This window comes from Bufo gargarizans, chromosome 3 (genome assembly GCF_014858855.1).
Source record: "Bufo gargarizans isolate SCDJY-AF-19 chromosome 3, ASM1485885v1, whole genome shotgun sequence".
Taxonomy (NCBI): domain Eukaryota; kingdom Metazoa; phylum Chordata; class Amphibia; order Anura; family Bufonidae; genus Bufo; species Bufo gargarizans.
In genome coordinates, this window is record NC_058082.1 from 386619075 (window position 1) to 386638731 (window position 19657).

At 42.1% G+C, this 19657-nt stretch overlaps 1 protein-coding gene across 8 annotated transcripts in view; it reads right to left on the reverse strand.

The window, feature by feature from the left end:
* NAV1 (neuron navigator 1) overlaps positions 1 to 19657 on the reverse strand; it is a 482667-nt gene that overhangs the window by 225752 nt on the left and 237258 nt on the right. For all 8 annotated transcript variants that reach the window (XM_044288210.1, XM_044288206.1, XM_044288207.1 and 5 more), the window contains 2 exons: positions 14306 to 14417; positions 12227 to 12348 (listed from right to left, as the gene is read on the reverse strand). In XM_044288210.1, the coding sequence (XP_044144145.1) occupies positions 12227 to 12348; positions 14306 to 14417 (234 nt within the window). The remainder of the gene's footprint in view (positions 1 to 12226; positions 12349 to 14305; positions 14418 to 19657) is intronic.

Below are 19657 nucleotides of genomic sequence, written 5' to 3' on the forward strand. Positions count from 1 at the left end.
CATCTCTACAGGGATGCCAGAGATTGCTGGGCATTGTACTTAACTATATCTCTCAGCCTCATAGAGATGAATGGAGCATGTTTGACTGCTTCTCCATTTATACAGGGAGAAACGGGATCCTTGTTCTTTTGATCAGTGGGGAACCTATTCATTATATTATTCTACTGCAATTTTTTTTATATATTGCTCTCTTCAAGTACAAATGTTATTACAAAACTCCAAACTAGTAGATATGGCTACAAAAGTCTTTCACTGCTTCAGTCTTTTTTTTACAATTTGCCAACTATTTATGTTTGGTTATATTCGGGAAAAGAACTTTCCTTTATCATTATTTGTTTGATAACCAAACGAATAAAAACTGTTTTAAAACAAGTCTTTCACTGCTGCGACTGTGTTCATACAGCCTTCTAGAATGGACAGTGGATATGGAAACACTTTACCAACTAACCAGTTTGACTTTGGGCAAGTCCTAAGGCATTATCCTGGTGATGACCTTATTTTCACCCTTTAAGGCCTCTTTCACACTTGCGTTGTCCGGATCCGGCGTGTACTTCACTTGCCGGAATTACACGCCGGATCCGGAAAAAACGCAAGTGAACTGAAAGCATTTGAAGACTAATCCGTCTTCAAAATACTTTCAGTGTTACTATGGCAGCCAGGATGCTATTAAAGTCCTGGTTGCCATAGTAGTAGTGGGGAGCGGGGGAGCAGTGTGGCTCCCGGGGCGCTCCAGAATGACGTCAGAGCGCCTCATGCGCATGGATGACGTGCCATGTGATCACGTCATCCATGAGCGTGGGGCGCCCTGACGTCACTCTGGAGCGCCCCGGGAGCCGCACGGACGGTAAGTATGCTGCTCTCCACTACACTTTACCATGGCTGCCAGGACTTTAGCATCCCGGCAGACATGGTAACCATTCAGAAAAAGCTAAACGTCGGATCCGGCAATGCGCCGAAACAACGTTTAGCTTAAGGCCGGATCTGGATCAATGCCTTTCAATGGGCATTAATTCCGGATCCAGCCTTGCGGCAAGTGTTCAGGATTTTTGGCTGGAGCAAAAAGCGCAGCATGCTGCGGTATTTTCTCCGGCCAAAAAACGTTCCGGTCCTAAACTGAAGACATCCTGATGCATCCTGAACGGATTTCTCTCCATTCAGAATGCATTAGGATAAAACTGATCAGGATTCTTCCGGCATAGAGCCCCGACGACGGAACTCTATGCCGGAGATGCCGGAAGAAAAGAACGCAGGTGTGAAAGAGCCCTAACTCCTACACAGTGTTCTGGTCTTTGATGCAGGGGATCCACCAGGCTGTTACCTCTTTGAATAGTCCTGGGTAATTGGCAGTTGACTCTCAGGAGTCAGAGACACCGAGTTGTCAGGCAATACTCGTATTGAGGAAACAGGCCAAGGTCGGAGCAGGCAGAATTCGCATGTATATGTAAAATAAATCCGAGGTCAGGGAAAACTAAATGCAAGTGAATCCATAAAACATGTCAGAGGTCAGGGCAGTGTCAATAAACAGGCAGAGTGTGTGCACAGATAGAGAAAACACACCTTCACCAAGACTAGCAAACACTGAAATTCCTAAAGGCAAGAGGGTGGAACAAACAGCCCAAAATAAATAGGAGGGTTGTTAAGCACCTTAGGCTACTTTCACAGTAGCGTTTTTGCGGATCCGTCATGGATCTGCAAAAAAACGCTTCTGTTACCATAATACAGCCGCATGCATCAGTCATGAACGGAGACGGATCCGTCTTTAACACCAGTGAAAGTCAATGGGGAACGGATCCATTTTCTATTGTGCCAGATTGTGTCAGAGAAAACTGATACGTCCCCATTTACTTACATTGTGTGCCAGGACGTTTGGCTCTGCTTGATCAGGCGGAGAGCAAAACACTGCAGGCAGTGTTTTGGTGTCCGCCTCCAAAATGGAATGTTGACTGAAACGCACAGAATGAATGGAGCGAAGGCCACGCCTGCCTAGGATAACAGGGCAGCGGCAGACACATGTTGCCAGTGTATCACTTTTTTAGATCCGTCACTTCCAAAGAGCTCAAATTTTGAATCCATGGACATTTAGCTACATATATTTTTGTGACAAAAAAATCCAGTCCATACATTTGAATCACATGGGGGTCATTTACTGGCTTTTTACACTGGTCTTGGAGTCCCCCTTTGCGCTGCTGTAAGATCATAAGAACATCAATCTTTCAGGATCCAGGACCCAGCCTGGCCCCCGCCACACCCAAGTGGCAAACATGGCGCAAAATTTTAAAATGTCCATGCGACAATATTTTGTAAATTTTCAGGCCATCCTAGCCGCTTGGGAGTAGTGAGGGTGTGGCCAGGCCAGGGCCGGAACTTCAGCTCTGAAAAATGTACTCTATTTTAGGCCTGAAAACAGGAGTAAAAGAAAAGCAAAAACCTTTTCAGTCAGGGGCGTGCAGCCTCTTCATAAGATGAGTCGTCCGGCAGTGCAAAGGGGAAAAAAGACTGGCATAAAAACACGGTCTTTGTAAATGATCGTTAGTGTGTTTATATACTCTTAATACTGTAGGGCATATGAAATGGGGCTTTATAAGAAGAGATTGATAAAACATGTTAAAATGTATTGAAATCTTTATAAAATCCTTAATACCAAAAACAGGAACCCCACAGTCAGGTCTACATGTTTCAGATTGCTGAATCCTAAGGCTACTTTCACATTAGTGTTTTTTGCGGATCTGTCATGGATCTGCAAAAAAGCATCCGTTACAATAATACAACCGTATGCATCCGTCATGAATCCGGATCCGGTTGTATTATCTGTAACATAGCCATGACGGATCCGTCATGAACACCATTGAAAGTCCATTTTCTATTATGTCCGGAAAACAGATCCGTCCCCATTGACTTACATTGTGTGTCAGAACGGATCCGTCTTGCTCCGCACCACATCGCGGACAGAAACGCTGCTTGCAGCATTTTTCTGTCTGTGATTGGGATGCAACCAAACGGTACGGAATGCATTTTGGTGCATTCCGTTTCATTCAACTCCACAACACTACTATATGGGCCCTAGTAGAGACCCTTGGGAGGTAAACCTCAATATTCAACTGCATATACTGTATAATGAGTAGCCACTCGCACTTCTGTTGCAACATTGTTGAGGGGAATAGAAAAATAAGCAATTAAGAAACCAGCGCAGTAACTGAGTTTTAGTGTTGTGGGGTTATGGTTTATTAGAAACCAATATTTTAATAATGATCTAATAAAGTATATGTCTTAAGTTGCAAAAAGTAGTGCCCCTACAGGGATTTTCGGTCTTTTGACCGGTTGAATATTGAGATTCAGCTCCACACACATAAAAAAAGGTTTTAGGGGTTAGAATATGGATACAAAAAAGAAAATTATTCTTTTCAAGGTTTACATTTTTTTGTTTTTCCAGTGTAAAAATTCTATAAAAGATACATATGTGGTATTGACAGATTCGTACAGACCTAGAGTATGAAATAAACAGATCCCCAAAACATCTTTAAATGTAGAAATGCTAAAAAACCAAGGTCAGAGTAGGTAGGTCCACTAAATAATGGTAATGGGGTTGGTCACTGAAGATAAGGAAAGGGCAGAGTTACTAAATGTTTTTTTTTAGCTCTGTATATAGAAATGAAGAAAAGGAGCTGATATCGGTGGTGCCAGGGCTGTTAGTACATCCAATAAGATATTTAACTGGCTAACTGTAGATATAGCCCAAGCTAAGTTAAAAACGGTAAATGTGAACAAGGCTCCAGGTTCAGGTGGATTACACCCAAGACTTTTTAAAGAACTAATTTAGTTATTGCTGTGCTCCTGTTTATAATTTTTAGAGATAGTCTAGGGACTGATACTGTTCTGTCCCCAGATTCAGTTCCAGTTGTTTCTGTCTCTTTATCAGTTGACATGGCATTTTAACTGTTGTAATTCATTTGCATTACATTGTGTCGTAACAGCACCATCTATTGATGAGTTTAGGTATTTCACCCAGCCTGTTTTTCTCTATGCATTATGGGAGTCCCAGTGCATTGTGGGTAGTTCCTGGTTCTTGCCAGTCTTGTGCTGGTACAGCAAACAGCCACCATCTTTCCTGTCACATCATCTGTTATTCAGCCTGTTTTTGAGCATAGTCGGTAAGAGCACTATCTATGTGCCATTTACTGCATTGTATTATGTTTCTTGTATTGATAGCTCATTACTATCATTGTATTATATCATATACTGAATGTATAGCAGGTTAATCTGTGTTTTATGCCATATACCATGGTATTTATGTTCTAAAATACTACTGTTTTATTCTGTAGTTTCACCCTTTCCTGTCAGTCTACGAGCAATAAAGAGAACCTTAAAGCGGAACAGTCTCTTTTCTCTCAGAGGACAAAAAGGATTAGCTACATGTCAGATTACACACCGTGCTAACGTGTATGAGGACAGTATAGTGAAACGACTGCTGAGAACAAGCTCAGTGAATAACTGCCAAAGACAGCAGTAAAATGACTGCTGAGAACAAGCTCTGAAGATCAGACTGACGGAGCCGCCATTATCCACGTGGCGCCTGCATACGGATATCGCAACAGTCTTCTAACAGTCGCACCGAATATCTGACTATACGGAGCCCGCCATTATCCACGCAGAGCCTACTTACGGATATCGCAGAAGTCTCCTAACAGTCGCAACATGTCTATTAGTCGAGCATCTTCCATTAAGACAAGGTCTCAGATAAGTGGCTCTAATAGGACATCGATCAGAGAAGCTGCCACCATTGCCCGCGCCAAAGCAGAAGCAGCAAAGGCAAAAGCCAGCTTCATAGAACAAGAGGTGCAGATAAAGCTAGAGAAAGCGCAACTTGAAGCCACTCTAGAAAAACTGGCCGCAGATAAAGAGACAGCAGCTGCCATAGCGGAAGCAGAGTATCTAGAAGCCACGGAACTTCAGGAAACCAAGAGTCATCGCAGCAATGTCCATCCAGAAGTTGAATACCAAGATCCAGAACAGCGTACCTTACAATATGTCTATCAACATTCCAAGTCGGACGACGACCCAGATCCACAGCTTAATACAAAGCGGTTTGTTGACAAGCCAAGCCTACCTGCTTATTTGGATCATCAGAAAGTCGACTATCGGTCTCCTTGCAGCAGACTAGAGAATACACATCAGAGTGAAACTGCCTACAACAACTTCTCTCCAGAACAGAGAATCAGAAATCCGCCCCTGCTAAGAGAGATGCCCTTTGCTTCAGAACGGTATTACACAGACAGGATTAAACCAGAGACTTCCAACAGGTATGGCCATACACCACACATTCACTCTGACAACACACCACCAGCCGCCAATCAAGCCACAATGGACTTTGCCAGGTTCCTTGCTCGACGTGAGCTGGTCAACAAGGGACTTGTAAAGTTCAGCGACCGTGCTGAGAACTATAGAGCTTGGCGAGCTTCCTTCCAAAATGCCATCAGAGACTTAGGTCTGTCTTGTAGTGAAGAACTGGATCTCCTGGTAAAATGGCTGGGAAGTGAGTCCACGGAACACGCTAGAAGGATTAGAGACATCAATGTAAATTATCCAGACATTGGTCTAAAAAGGGTCTGGGAGAGACTTAATGAGGTTTATGGCGCAGCAGAGGTCATAGAAAGCGCCTTATTTAAGAGAATTGAGGACTTTCCTAAAATAGTGAACAAAGGCTATTCAAAGCTTAGAGAGTTAAGTGACTTATTAATGGAACTGAGTGTAGCAAAGGCAGAAGGGGATCTGGTGGGATTGACATTTCTTGACACTGCTAGAGGTGTGAATACCATAGTTCAGAAGCTTCCATACAACTTGCAAGAGAAGTGGGTCATGTATGGTTCTCGGTATAAACAGGCTTACAATGTACCATTTCCTCCATTTAATGTGTTTGTAGATTTTGTCTCTGAACAAGCAAAAATCAGAAATGATCCTAGCTTTGATTTCATGATGTCATGTGTCACCACCTCACTCAGTAAACCTCGTAGAGCAACGGTGGAGGTCCACAAAACTAACGTTTCTTCCACAGGCGCAGTCCATAAAGAGTTCAGCTCCTATCAAGGAGGAGACAAACCCAAGGACCCGACCAGACAGTGTCCCTTACACAGGAAGCCTCATTCTCTACTTAAGTGCAGAACCTTCAGAGAAAAGTCAGTGGAAGACCGCAAGACCTTCCTCAAGGAGAACAACATCTGTTTTAAATGCTGCTCGTCAACTTCGCACTTCGCCAGGGACTGTGAGGTTAGTGCAAAGTGTGCCGAATGTGACAGCTCAAACCATAACACAGCTCTACACCCTGGGCCACCATCGTGGGCTTCATCCAAAACCCAAGAGCAAAGCGGGGAGCTGAAGGACACAAATACTGACACTTTGGCAGTTACCTCTAAATGTGAAGAGGTTTGCAGAGACCTCAGAGGAGGCAGATCCTGCTCTAAAATCTCCCTAGTGAAGGTTTACCCAGCAGACGACCGAAGCAAAGCCATCAAAGTGTATGCAATTCTAGACGATCAAAGCAACAGGTCGTTAGCAAAGTCTGCCTTCTTTGATAGCTTCGACATCAAAGGACCCGGTGCCCCCTACTCTCTAAGAACTTGTGCTGGTACTGTGGAAACAGCCGGAAGAAGGGCTACATAGTTGAGTCCAGCGATGGTCAAGTGCGTCTGCCTTTACCAACTATACTGGAATGTAACCAGATTCCTGACAACAGGTCCGAGATACCCACGCCAGAAGTAGCAGCGCATCAGCCTCACCTGAAGCGTATAGGACACCTGATCCCGAACCTTGATCCTGAGGCTCAGATAGTATTACTCCTCGGGAGGGATATCCTACAGGTCCACAAGGTTAGACAGCAGATTAATGGACCTCACAACGCTCCATACGCCCAGAGACTTGACCTAGGATGGGTCATTGTAGGAGAAGTCTGTTTGGTAGGTGTACACAAACCAACAACTGTCTACAGCATGCTTACCAGTACACTTGAGAATGGACGCCCATCTCTTCTCCAACCATGCGAAAATCACTTCTTTGTCAAGGAACTGCCTCAAATTACTTCATCACCAGGTACCTTTGCAGGTCCCACCTACGATGACTTCGTCTGGGATGCCAATCAAGACCACCTGGGATCCACAGTCTTCCGCAAGACTAAAGAAGACAATCGTATAGCGATGTCATTCGAAGATAGACTGTTCCTAAATATAATTGAGGAGGGAATGGTGCAGGACGAAACAAGAAGCTGGGTTGCACCTCTACCCTTTAAACCTCAAAGACAACGCTTACCCAACAATAGAGAGCAAGTTTTCAAGCGATTTGTCTCTCTCAGGCACAACCTAAGAAGCAAACCTGAGATGAGAGATCACTTCTTTACCTTCATGGAAAAGATATTCCGGAATGGTCATGCAGAGCTAGCACCTGTACTTCGAGACTCGGAAGAGCGCTGGTACCTGCCCATGTTTGGACTAGTAGACCCCCATGCTGATGTTGAGATACGTCCTCAGGTATCTGTGTTACATACGGAGACTCTGGAGCACCACCTGAAATCCCACAGATTCAGTAGGTTCTCTACTTGGAGATCTCTTGTCCGTGCCATCACTTGCCTGACCCACATTGCTCGGTCGTACAAAGCAACCTCATCTGCAGATAAAGATATCTGTAGAGGTTGGCATCATTGTAAACATGTCTACACAGCTCTCGATCTAGAGCGGTCAAAAAATTTAATTATCCAGGCTGTACAGCATGAAACCTATGCTACGGAAATCGACTGTGTCGTCAGCCAAAGACCTGTGCCTAAAGGTAGTGTTTTAAGGAAACTAGACCCAGTGATCGATGAAGATGGGCTCTTAAGGGTAGGTGGACGCCTTATGGAAGCCGATGTAGGCCTAGCAGAGAAACATCCTGTGATAGTTCCTGGACAGCATCATATAGCTACTCTGCTCGTGCAACATTACCACGAACAGACAAAGCACCAAGGTCGTCTGTTTACTGAAGGAGCTCTAAGAGCAGCCGGAATGTGGATAGTTGGAGCTAAAAGATGTGTATGCAGATGCATATTTAAATGTGTTACCTGTCGGAAACTCCGTGGTATGTCACAGGCACCGAAGATGGCAAACCTCCCGTATGACCGACTAAGTATGGATCCACCCTTCACCAATGTTGGCCTAGACGTGTTTGGACCTTGGCCTGTGGTTGTCCGACAAACCAGGGGAGGCCGTGTGCACGGGAAACGTTGGGCGATTATGTTCACCTGTCTGTCCATCAGAGCTGTCCATATTGAAGTAATTGAATCTATGGATACTTCCTGTTTCATTAATGCTTTCCGACGTTTCATTGCCATTAGAGGACCTGTCAAACACATTCGTTCTGACCGAGGCACAAACTTTGTCGGAGCAGCAAGAGAACTACAACTCTCTTCCAACTTGGATGTTAACAACATAGAAAGATACCTCAGTGAACGAGAATGTACTTGGACCTTCAACCCACCACACTCTTCTCACATGGGAGGTGCTTGGGAGAGGATGATAGGCATCGCACGGAGAATCCTCGACTCAATCTTCTTACAAGAAGGATCTTCAAAGCTGACTCATGAAAGCCTGACTACCTTCATGGCAGAAGTATCGGCTATCATAAATGCCAGACCGCTAAACCCGATTTCTAGCGATCCTGATGACCCAACAGTTCTCACACCCGCCACACTGCCAAGTTTCAGTTTCTCTACTTCTGTAATACATAGTAATACCCCCAAAAATTGTGATGACTTTACATTCCCCATATGTCTACTTCAGGTTTGAATTATTTTGGGAATGATATTTTATTTTTTGTGGATGTTACAAGGTTTAGAACTTTAGAAACAAATATTGAAATTTTTCAGAAATTTACAAAAACCCAATTTTTAGGGACCACTACAGCTCTGAAGTCACTTTGCGAGGCTTACATAATAGAAACCACCCAAAAATGACCCCATTCTATAAACTATACCCCTCAAGGTATTCAAAACTGATTTTACAAACTTCGTTAACCCTTTAGGTGTTGCACAAGAGTTATTGGCAAATGGGGATGAAATTTGAGAATTTCATTTTTTTGCCTAATTTTCCATTTTAACCATTTATTCCACCAACAAAGCAAGGGTTAACAGCCAAACAAGACTGTATCTTTATTGCCCTGACTCTGCCGTTTACAGAAACACCCCATATGTGGCCGTAAACTACTGTACGGCCACACAGCGGGGCGTAGAGTGAAAGGTACGCCGTTTGGTTTTTGGAAGCCAGATTTTGCTGGACTGTTTTTTTTTTTTACACCATGTCCCATTTGAAGCCCCCTGATGCACCCCTAGAGTAGAAACTCCAAAAAAGTGACCCCATTTTAGAAACTACGGGATAAGGTGGCAGTTTTGTTGCCTATGATTTTTGGTTGCTCTATATTACACTTTTTGTGCGGCAAGGTAACAAGAAATAGCTTTTTTGGCACCGTTTTTTTGTTGCTATTTACAACATTCATCTGAAAGGTAAGATCATGTGATAATTTTATAGAGCAGGTTGTCACAGACGCGGCGATACCTAATATGTATACTTTTATTTATTTTTTAGTTTTACACAATGATTTCATTTTTAAAACAAAAAAGTTTTAGTGTCTCCATAGTCTAAGAGCCATAGTTTTTTCAGTTTTTGGGCGATTATCTTATGTAGGGTCTCATTTTTTGCGGGATGAGATGGCTGTTTTATTGGCACTATTTTGGGGTGCATATGACTTTTTGATCACTTGCTATTGCACTTTTTGTGACGTAAGATGACAAAAAATTGCTGTTTTTATTTTTTTTACGGTAGTCACTCATGTGATATTTTTATAGAGCCCGGCGATACCTAATATGTATACTTTTTTTTATTTATGGAAGTTTTACACAATGATTTCATTTTTGAAACAAAAAAAATCATGTTTTAGTGTTTCCATAGTCTAAGAGCCATAGTTTTTTCAGTTTTTGGGCGATTAGGTAGGGTCTCATTTTTTGCGGGATGAGATGACTGTTTGATTGGCACTATTTTGGCGTACATGCGACTCTTTTGATCACTTTTAGTACCTTTTTTGGGAAGTAAGGTGGGCAAAATTTCAATTTTCTCATAGTTTTTATTTTTTTATTTTTATGGCTTTCACCGTCCGGGGAAAGTAACATGACCGTTTTATAGATCAGGTCGTTACGGACGCGGCGATACCAAACATGTGTAGGGAATTTTATTTTTTTAATTAGTGATAAATGTGTTTTTTGATTTTCACTTTTTTTTTTCACTTTCTTACTTTTTTTTTTTTTACCCAGACCCACTTGGTTCTTGAAGATCCATTGGGTCTGATGTCTGTATAATACAGTACAGAACCCTATATAGGGTTCTGTACTGTATTTTACTTACAATGAACAGATCTATGCTTTTAGCATAGATCTGTTCAGCACCATGGACAGCAGGACGCCTGAGAAGGTGTCCTGTTGCCATGGGAACCTTCCCCTGCTGCGAAGTTGTGGCCACAACTTCGCAGACGGGGAAGGATAAGGACTGGGGGCTCTCTCCCTCTCCCATCGGGGGGCTGCAAACGCACAGCAGCCCCCCGATGGGAGAGGGAGGGAGCCGCATCTTACTGTTAACTCTTTCCATACAGCGGTCCATACGGACCGCTGTATGGAAAGGGTTAAATGGCTGACATCCATTCACAGATGTCAGCCTTTTATACCAAGGTGTCACTAGAAGCCAACGATTATTCGGCGGGAGGCGGGCGGGGGATTGCGATCCCGCCTGCCTCACCGCCCGCAACACCCCCCCTGCACCTCCCACCAGGCTAAAATCATGCAGGGGTGCAGGGAGGGTGATAACTATAGATTTGTGCCACACTAAAGTTTCTGATCGCCGCGGTCAGAAACACCGGAAATCGCAACAAACCACAGGTCTGAATTGAGCAGCGGTTTGCTGCGATCGCCGATACGGGGGGGTCATATGACCCCCCCCCCCCCAGGCGTTGTGACAGGATGCCAGCTGAATGATTTCAGCCAGCATCCTGTGCAGATTAACCCCTGGGGCGCCACAATCTCAACTTAAACTCATGACGTACCGGTACGTCATGGGTCCTTAAGGACTCGGGATCCATGCCGTACCGGTAAGTCATGGGTCCCTAAGGGGTTAAGGGACTATATACAGGAGTATGTGACTGTAAATAATATTATAAGTGATAACCAGCATGGGTTTACCAAGGACAGAAGTTGTCAGCCACTGTGCCACTGTGGCAGCGCGATCACCTTATACAGCTATGGACAGAGGGGCAGCTGTGGATGTAGTGTTCTTGGATTTTTCAAAGACTTTTGATACTGTCCCTCAAAGACGTTTAATAGTTAAAATAAGGTCTATAGGCTTAGAAAGTATAGTTTGTAACTGGACTGAAAACTGGTTAAAGGACCATGTCCAGAGAGTTGTGGTCAATGATTCCTATTCGTCTTCAATAAGTCCACCTTAGTCCGCATCTCTTCAGGTCCTGCTCCTCCACTTGTGAAATCAGGCTGTGCCACTGCATTGCTTTGACACTGTTTACTGGACAGCGTCAGTTCGATGGTGAGGATGCTGCCCACTGAGCAGACAGCATTTTTGCACCCCATTGGATCTAGGCTCTGCATTTACATACAGTGCATCAGAACGAATTGGGGACATAAATGGACAAAGATTGGTGGCAGAGATTAAAAGAAAATACAATAATTATCGGGGGACCAGTAGGAATCTTGCCATATAAGTCAAGATAATTTCAAAAGGTCAAAACAGGTCTTCTTTAACACCATTATAAAACTATGAAAGTGAAGGCTCATTTCTTTCACGGTCATGAAAATAAGAATAAACATCACTGCTTAGGAATCAAAATCAACATACTGAGAATAAGGTCTAAATTGTTCTCGTTTATTAAAGGAGTTGGCCACTTTCTGGTTATTGATGACCAATGTGTTTGTAAGATGACTATATTATATGGCGATCTTATGGGCAGGACCTCTATGTGGACAGCACAAAAGACTCTGTAAACAGGGGGGCATACCTCATGAACTATAGAAAATGGTGCAGGATTTAAACATAGGCTATATTAGTAATTGCCATATCTCACAACCACATTGGTGAACAATAACCAGAAAGTAGACAGCCCCTTTAACCATACAAGAAAGTGGGCAACTGAAAAAGAAAGATACTGCATAGCTTACCCAACTTTTCTTTTTCTTCTTTTTGTTGTCACTATCCTTGACACTCCCTGCACTACAGTGGCTTGATATGCTATTTAAGCTGGAAATGCTATCAGATGAATTCTGACGTCTAATTCGAAGCTCTAGTATAACAGAATAAAAATCAAATGAACAGAAATTAATGAATAGCAAGTGTAGATCTGAAAGTTTACTACAATTAAGCAATCTGTACTAGCAGTATAACATTACAGAAAAAGTAAATCTTGCAATGAAAATTATAAGATGGACACATTTGAAATACCCAGAGATGTATCACACAGTTCTTGTGTCATCATTGATAAGAATAAATAGGAAAACGATATTGAACATGAAATGCAATTGTGCTGAAAAGTGTTTCTAGCTCTCCTAAAGTGACAGTAAGGGTCCATTCACACGTCCGTTGTTTCTTTCCTGATCTGTTCCGTTTTTTGCGGAACAGATCTGGACTAGATCTGTACCCATTCATTTTCAATGGGTCCTGAAAAAAAAAATCGGACATTGTGCTGTCCCATTTTTTTTTTTCCAGGACCCATTGAAAATGAATGGGACCAGATCTGGTCCAGATCTGTTCCGCAAAAAACGGAACAGATCAGGAAAGAAACAACGGACGTGTGAATGGACCCTAAGTTGGTAATTATTAATTTGATTTAAAAACAGCCATATACACTTCTTTTTATGGGCTGTGGCTGTTAGGGGACAGTGTCTATAATATGTCCCCATCATATAATTTGTGTAAGATACTTCTACAGGTTTATTTAATAATGTCATTCACTATTTACCCATGCACAGTCAAAGGTTAATGTTCTGTGTTTTCTTAGCTACTAGAATAGGGCAGTATAGTGGCTCAGCCGTTGCTGCAACACTGGGGCTCTGAGGACAACAGCATGGAGTTTATTATACCATTTAATGTGGATTATGAAAATGTGGGTCAAGTTTTTTTTGTTTGTTTTTTTCCTTTACCTCATTTGTCATTGTTCATTTTCTTTCTCTTGGCTTTGAAGGTTTGGTAACTAAGTCTAGCAAGGCACACAGGATCTCTCTAGGTTCCACCCATACATTCCCGTTAAGCTGAGCATGCACGCGTTGTGAATGGAGAGAAGGGCAAAAGCAGCTAAGAGACTTGCCTTCTCAACAACAAATCTTTGAGGCTATTGAAATCCAACTACCTGATTGCCTATGCCTCATTCACAAGTGAGTGATTTCCATCAGTGATTGTGAGACAAAGCCAGGATTGGAGCCTCCACAGACAAAAGGTATAAGGGAAAGTTTGCACCTGTTATGTGGTTAGAGCCACAGCTGGTTTTGGCTCACAATCAATGATGGAAATCACTGACCAAAACATCTGCGCAAGACACAGGAGGAATATTTCTCCCAACTTTTATCTTTCTTCGACTAGCTCTCACTTCTCATTCCTAGTAGTATGACTATTGTACTGTATTTAACCCTGTGTTGCTATCTTCTGTACATCAAAACTATTAAAACTGATCTATTGTCAATATTTCTGAGTACATAAAGTTGTGCTTTTTACATTTTGATAAGAAAAATAAGGCCATTTTTGAAAACTACTAAAATAGTTGCAAATATACAGGTGAAACTTTAAAAATTAGAATGCAAAGTTAAAAATTGAAACTAATATATCAGATGGACTCATTACATTCAAAGCGAGATATTTCGAGCCTTTACTTGTTATAATTTGGATGATTATGGCTTACAGTTTATGAAAACCCCAAAGTCACAATTTTGAGGTATCCTTTGCTCAGTTTGACACTTTGAGCCTAGAATATTGAACCACAATATTCTAATTTTAAGTTGCATTAATGCAGGCATGCTCAACCTGCGGCCATCTAGCTGTTGTAAAACTACAACTCCCACAATGCCCTGCTGTATACTTATAGCTGTAGGCTGTTCGGGCATGCTGGGAGTTGTAGTTATGCAACAGCTGGAGGGCCGCAGGTTGAGCATGCCTGCATTAATGCAACTCCTTGCATTACTGAAATAAATGAACTTTTGCACGATTTTCTAATTTTTCGAGTTTCACCTGTAAATGCTTAACTGGCTTACCTCTGGGTGCAGGATCATGTAGATTGAGAGCACCTTGAATAACATCTCGTGCTTCAGAGTTCTTTGATTTAAGTAAATCAATAGTTTCCCTCAGTTCCACAAGTTCAGAGTCCTAGTAATCAGAAGTAAAGTAAAAAAAACTATATTTATTGGGATGAACTGAGTGATAAAATACAGCAGCATAAGCAGTGTAAAAATCAGCCTGACACCATTAAAACACATTCAGAACACAACTGCGGCTGGAATAACAAAGGGAAAAGGTCAAAAAGCTTGTGCAGTTTATTCCCATTAATGTGCTTCTTGAAGAGGGATATGAACTAATGATACACAGTTTGATATTTTTCAATGATAAAGACATCTTAAAGGGGTTATCCGAGTTATTTTTTTATTCTTTCTATGTTCCAAACTAAGCAAATGTAACAGCTTTCCAATTCACTCACTTTATCTGCAGTGGCTGGTTTCTAAGATTTCACTGAGGGTCACATGACCTGTGATGTCAGCTTCTCTCCCTGTGCTGATAATGTTCCTTTACAAGCCTGTAAAAGAAAAGTCACTGTGCTGGCCACGCCCCCCTTTACTGCAGTCTGCTCTTTGCAAGGATACTTAACCCCTTCAGCTGCACAGCTCTGCAGGCAGGGACAATTCTGGGCACTGGAGGTGATCTACTAGAGAGAGCATTACAGAAGAAGGTAGGGGGAAGATCCTGTGTCTATTAGCAGTGTCATTATACAGCTGAGACTTGTAGTCCTACACATACAACATGCTGCAGAGTCTCCCAGCACTCAGGGCAGCTCTTGTATCCACTCCCTTAGCAGTGTCATTATACAGCTGGGACTTGTAGTCCTACACATACAACATGCTGCAGAGTATCCCAGCAGGCAGACATGTCACTCAGGGCAGCCCTTTTATTCACTCCCTTAGCAGTGCAGGGGGAGGGGCAGAGATTGTTTTTATTGCATGTAAACAAAGAGCCAGAAAAGAACCAGGGAAATTAGGAAAAATATTATTTTTTTTGGCATAAAACTTGCTTAGCTCAGTTATATATAAGATTTTCAGTGCTATATTTTTTTCATAACTCGGACAACCCCTTTAATGCCCAGGGCTTGTGTTGTATATGGCCCTGACATTATCACAATGCAACATGTATGAATAAATATATTGGATAAACAAAAGGCATCATCTATGTCAGCTAAACATGGCAATGAAATTATGGACAGATCAGCTTTAAAAACATTTGGAAAGATTTTATATTTCTCAATGTACAGTAAGGGACATCATAAGAATTCTGGCTCTCACACACCTGTCTTTAAGAAGCCCTCTTACTCTGCACTCATCACCTATATTAACCAACTCCAGACCAGGCTGGAGATGCGATATATATATATATATTTTTTAACCCCTAACAGGTATATTAGACAACAGTGTCTAATATACCTGCTACCTGGTCCTCTGGTGGTCCCTTTTGTTTGGATCGACCACCAGAGGACACAGGTAGCTCAGTAAAGTTGCACCAAACACCACTACACTCCTCCTGTCACGTATTAACCCCTTATGAAGCCCTGATCACCCTCCTGCAAGCCTCCATTCAGACGTCCGTATGATTTTTACGGCTACATGGATTGGATCCGCAAAACGCATACGGACGTCTGAATGGAGCCTTACAGGGGGGTGATCAATGACAGGGGGGTGATCAGGGAGTCTATATGGGTGATCATCCCCCTGTCATTGATCACCCCCTTGTAAGGCTCCATTCAGACATTTTGTTGGCCCAAGTTAGCGGAAATTTTTTATTTTATTTTTTCTTACAAAGTATCATATTCCACTAACTTGTGTCAAAAAATAAAATCTCACATGAACTCACCATACCCCTCACGGAATCCAAATGCGTACATTTTTTTAGACATTTATATTCCAGACTTCTTCTCACGCTTTAGGGCCCCTAAAATGCCAGGGCAGTATAAATACCCCACATGTGACCCCATTTCGGAAAGAAGACACCCCAAGGTATTCTGTGAGGGGCCTATTGAGTTCATGGAAGTTTTTATTTTTTGTCCCAAGTTAGCGGAAAGGGAGACTTTGTGAGAAAAAATAAATAAATCAATTTCCGCTAACTTGTGCAAAAAAAATGTATGAACTCGCCATGCCCCTCATTGAATACCTTGGGGTGTCTTCTTTCCAAAATGGGGTCACATGTGGGGTATTTATACTGCCCTGGCATTTTAGGGGCCCGAAAGCGTGAGAAGAAGTCTGGGGTCCAAATGTCTAAAAATGTCCTCCTAAAAGGAATTTGGGCAGCTTTGTGCCTCTAGGCTGCAAAAAAGTGTCACACGTGGTATCGACGTACTCAGGAGAAGTTGGGGAATGTGTTTTGGGGTGTCATTTTACATATACCCATGCTGGGTGAGATAAATATATTGGTCAAATGCCAACTTTGTATAAAAAAATGGGAAAAGTTGTCTTTTGCCAAGATATTTCTCTCACCCAGCATAGGTATATGTAAAATGACACCCCAAAACACATTCCCCAACTTCTCCTGAGTACGGCGATACCACATGTGACACTTTTTTGCCGCCTAGGTGGGCAAAGGGGCACACATTCCAAAGAGCACCTTTAGGATTTCACAGGTCATTTTTTACACATTTTGATTTCAAACTACTTACCACACATTAGGGCCCCTAGAATGCCAGGGCAGAATAACTACTCCACAAGTGACCCCATTTTAGAAAGAAGACACCCCAAGGTATTCCGTGATGGGCATGGCGAGTTCCTAGAATTTTTTATTTTTTGTCACAAGTTAGCGGAAAATGCTGATTTTTTTTTTTCTTACAAAGTCTCATATTCCACTAACTTGTGACAAAAAATAAAAAATTCGAGGAACTCGCCATGCCCCTCATGGAATACCTTGGGGTGTCTTCTTTCCAAAATGGGGTCACTTGTGGGATAGTTATACTGCCTTGGCAATTTAGGGGCCCCAATGTGTGCGAAGTAGTTTGAAATCAAAATCTGTAAAAAATGGCCTGTGAAATCCGAAAGGTGCTCTTTGGAATGCGGGCCCCTTTGCCCACCTAGGCTGCAAAAAAGTGTCACACATCTGGTAACGCCGTACTCAGGAGAAGTTGGGCAATGTGTTTTGGGGTGTCATTTTACATATACCCATGCTGGGTGAGATAAATATCTTGGTCAAATGCCAACTTTGTATAAAAAAAATGGGAAAAGTTGTCTTTTGCCAAGATATTTCTCTCACCCAGCATGGGTATATGTAAAATGACACCCCAAAACACATTCCCCAACTTCTCCTGAGTACGGCGATACCAGATGTGTGACACTTTTTTGCCGCCTAGGTGGGCAAAGGGGCACACATTCCAAAGAGCACCTTTAGGATTTCACCGGTCATTTTTTACAGATTTTGATTTCAAACTTCTTTTCACGCATCTGGGCCCCTAAAATGCCAGTGCAGTATAACTACCCCACAAGTGACCCCATTTTGGAAAGAAGACACCCCAAGGTATTTTGTGATGGGCATAGTGAGTTCATGGAAGTTTTTATTTTTTGTCACAAGTTAGTGGAATATGAGACTTTGTAAGAAAAAAATATATATATCATTTTCCGCTAACTTGTGACATAAAATAAAAGGTTCTATGAACTCACTATGCCCATCAGTGAATACCTTAGGGTGTCTACTTTCCAAAATGGGGTCATTTGTGGGGTGTTTGTACTGTCTGGGCATTGTAGAACCTCAGGAAACATGACAGGTGCTCAGAAAGTCTGAGCTGCTTCAAAAAGCGGAAATTCAAATTTTTGTACCATAGTTTGTAAACGCTATAACTTTTACCCAAACCATTTTTTTTTTATCAAAGACATGTAGAACAATAAATTTAGTGAAAAATTTATATATGGATGTCGTTTTTTTTGCAAAATTTTACAACTGAAAGTGAAAAATGTCATTTTTTTTGCAATAAAATCGTTAAATTTCGATTAATAACAAAAAAAGGAGCAGTGTCAGCAGCAATGAAATACCACCAAATAAAAGCTCTATTAGTAAGAAGAAAAGGAGGTAAAATTCATTTGGGTGGTAAGTTGCATGACCAAGCAATAAACGGTGAAAGTAGTGTAGTGTAGTGCAGAAGTTTAAAAAGTGGCCTGGTCATTAAGGGGGTTTCAGCTAGAGGGGGTTGAAGTGGTTAATTGCACCTCTTTGAACTGATTACCTGTATAAAAGACACCTGTACACACACTCAATCAATCACACTCCAACCTCTCCACCATGACCAAGGTCAAAGAGCTGTCTAAGGACACCAGGGACAAAATTGTAGACCTGCACAAGGATGGGCTACAGGACAATAGGCAAGCAGTTTGGTGAGAATGCAACAACTGTTGCCACAATTATTAGAAAATGGAAGAAACCCAGGATTACTGTCAATCTTTCTAAGTCTGGGCCTCCATGCAAGATCTTGCCTCATGGGGTAAGGATGATTCTGAGAAAGGTAAGGAATCAGCCCAGAACTACACGGGAGCACCTAGTCAATGACCTGAAGAGAGCTGGAACCACAGTCTCAAACATCACTGTTAGTATCACACTACGCCGGGAATGCCCAGCTGGATGATCCAAAGGAGACATGGGAGAAGGTCATGTGGTCAGATGAGAATAAAATAGAACTGTTTTGTATCAGCTCCACTCGCCGTGTTTGGAAGAAGAGGAGGGATGAGTACAACCCCAAGGACACCGTTCCAACCATGAAGCAAAGAGGACAGGACGACTGCACCGTATTGAAGGCAGGATGGATGGGGCCGTGTATTGCAAGATTTTGGCCAACAACCTCCTTTCCTCAGTAAGAGCATTGAAGATGGGTTGTGGTTGGGTAATTTTTTTCATTGCATTATACACTGCTTATTGACTTTGAAGGGCTATGGCACCAACGTCAGATAGTTCTGCCACAAAGTAGCCCAATTATTAAGGTAGACAATATAGGAGTAAAATATGATATTAGGGACCACATCACGTGTAGATCAACAGGAGTAATTTATTTTATTAAAGTGTAACTGTCATTCTTTTTTTTATTATTGTAATGTGATGCTAACTGTTTTTGTAACATACTTTAATTACTGAAATTCTACATTTCTATTAGAAATATAGCTCTAAAGTGGCCCATTTTGAGCCTTAGCAACGCCCCCCTGTCTTCTGTTTACAAACAGTGGAGACTTGCTAACACTGACTGTGTTATATAAACAGAAGACAGAGGAGTGTTGCTAAGGCTCAAAATGGGCCACTTTATTGCTATTTTTCTAATAGAAATGTATGGTTTCAGTAACTAAAGTATATTACAAAAATGGTCAGTAACATTACATTACACA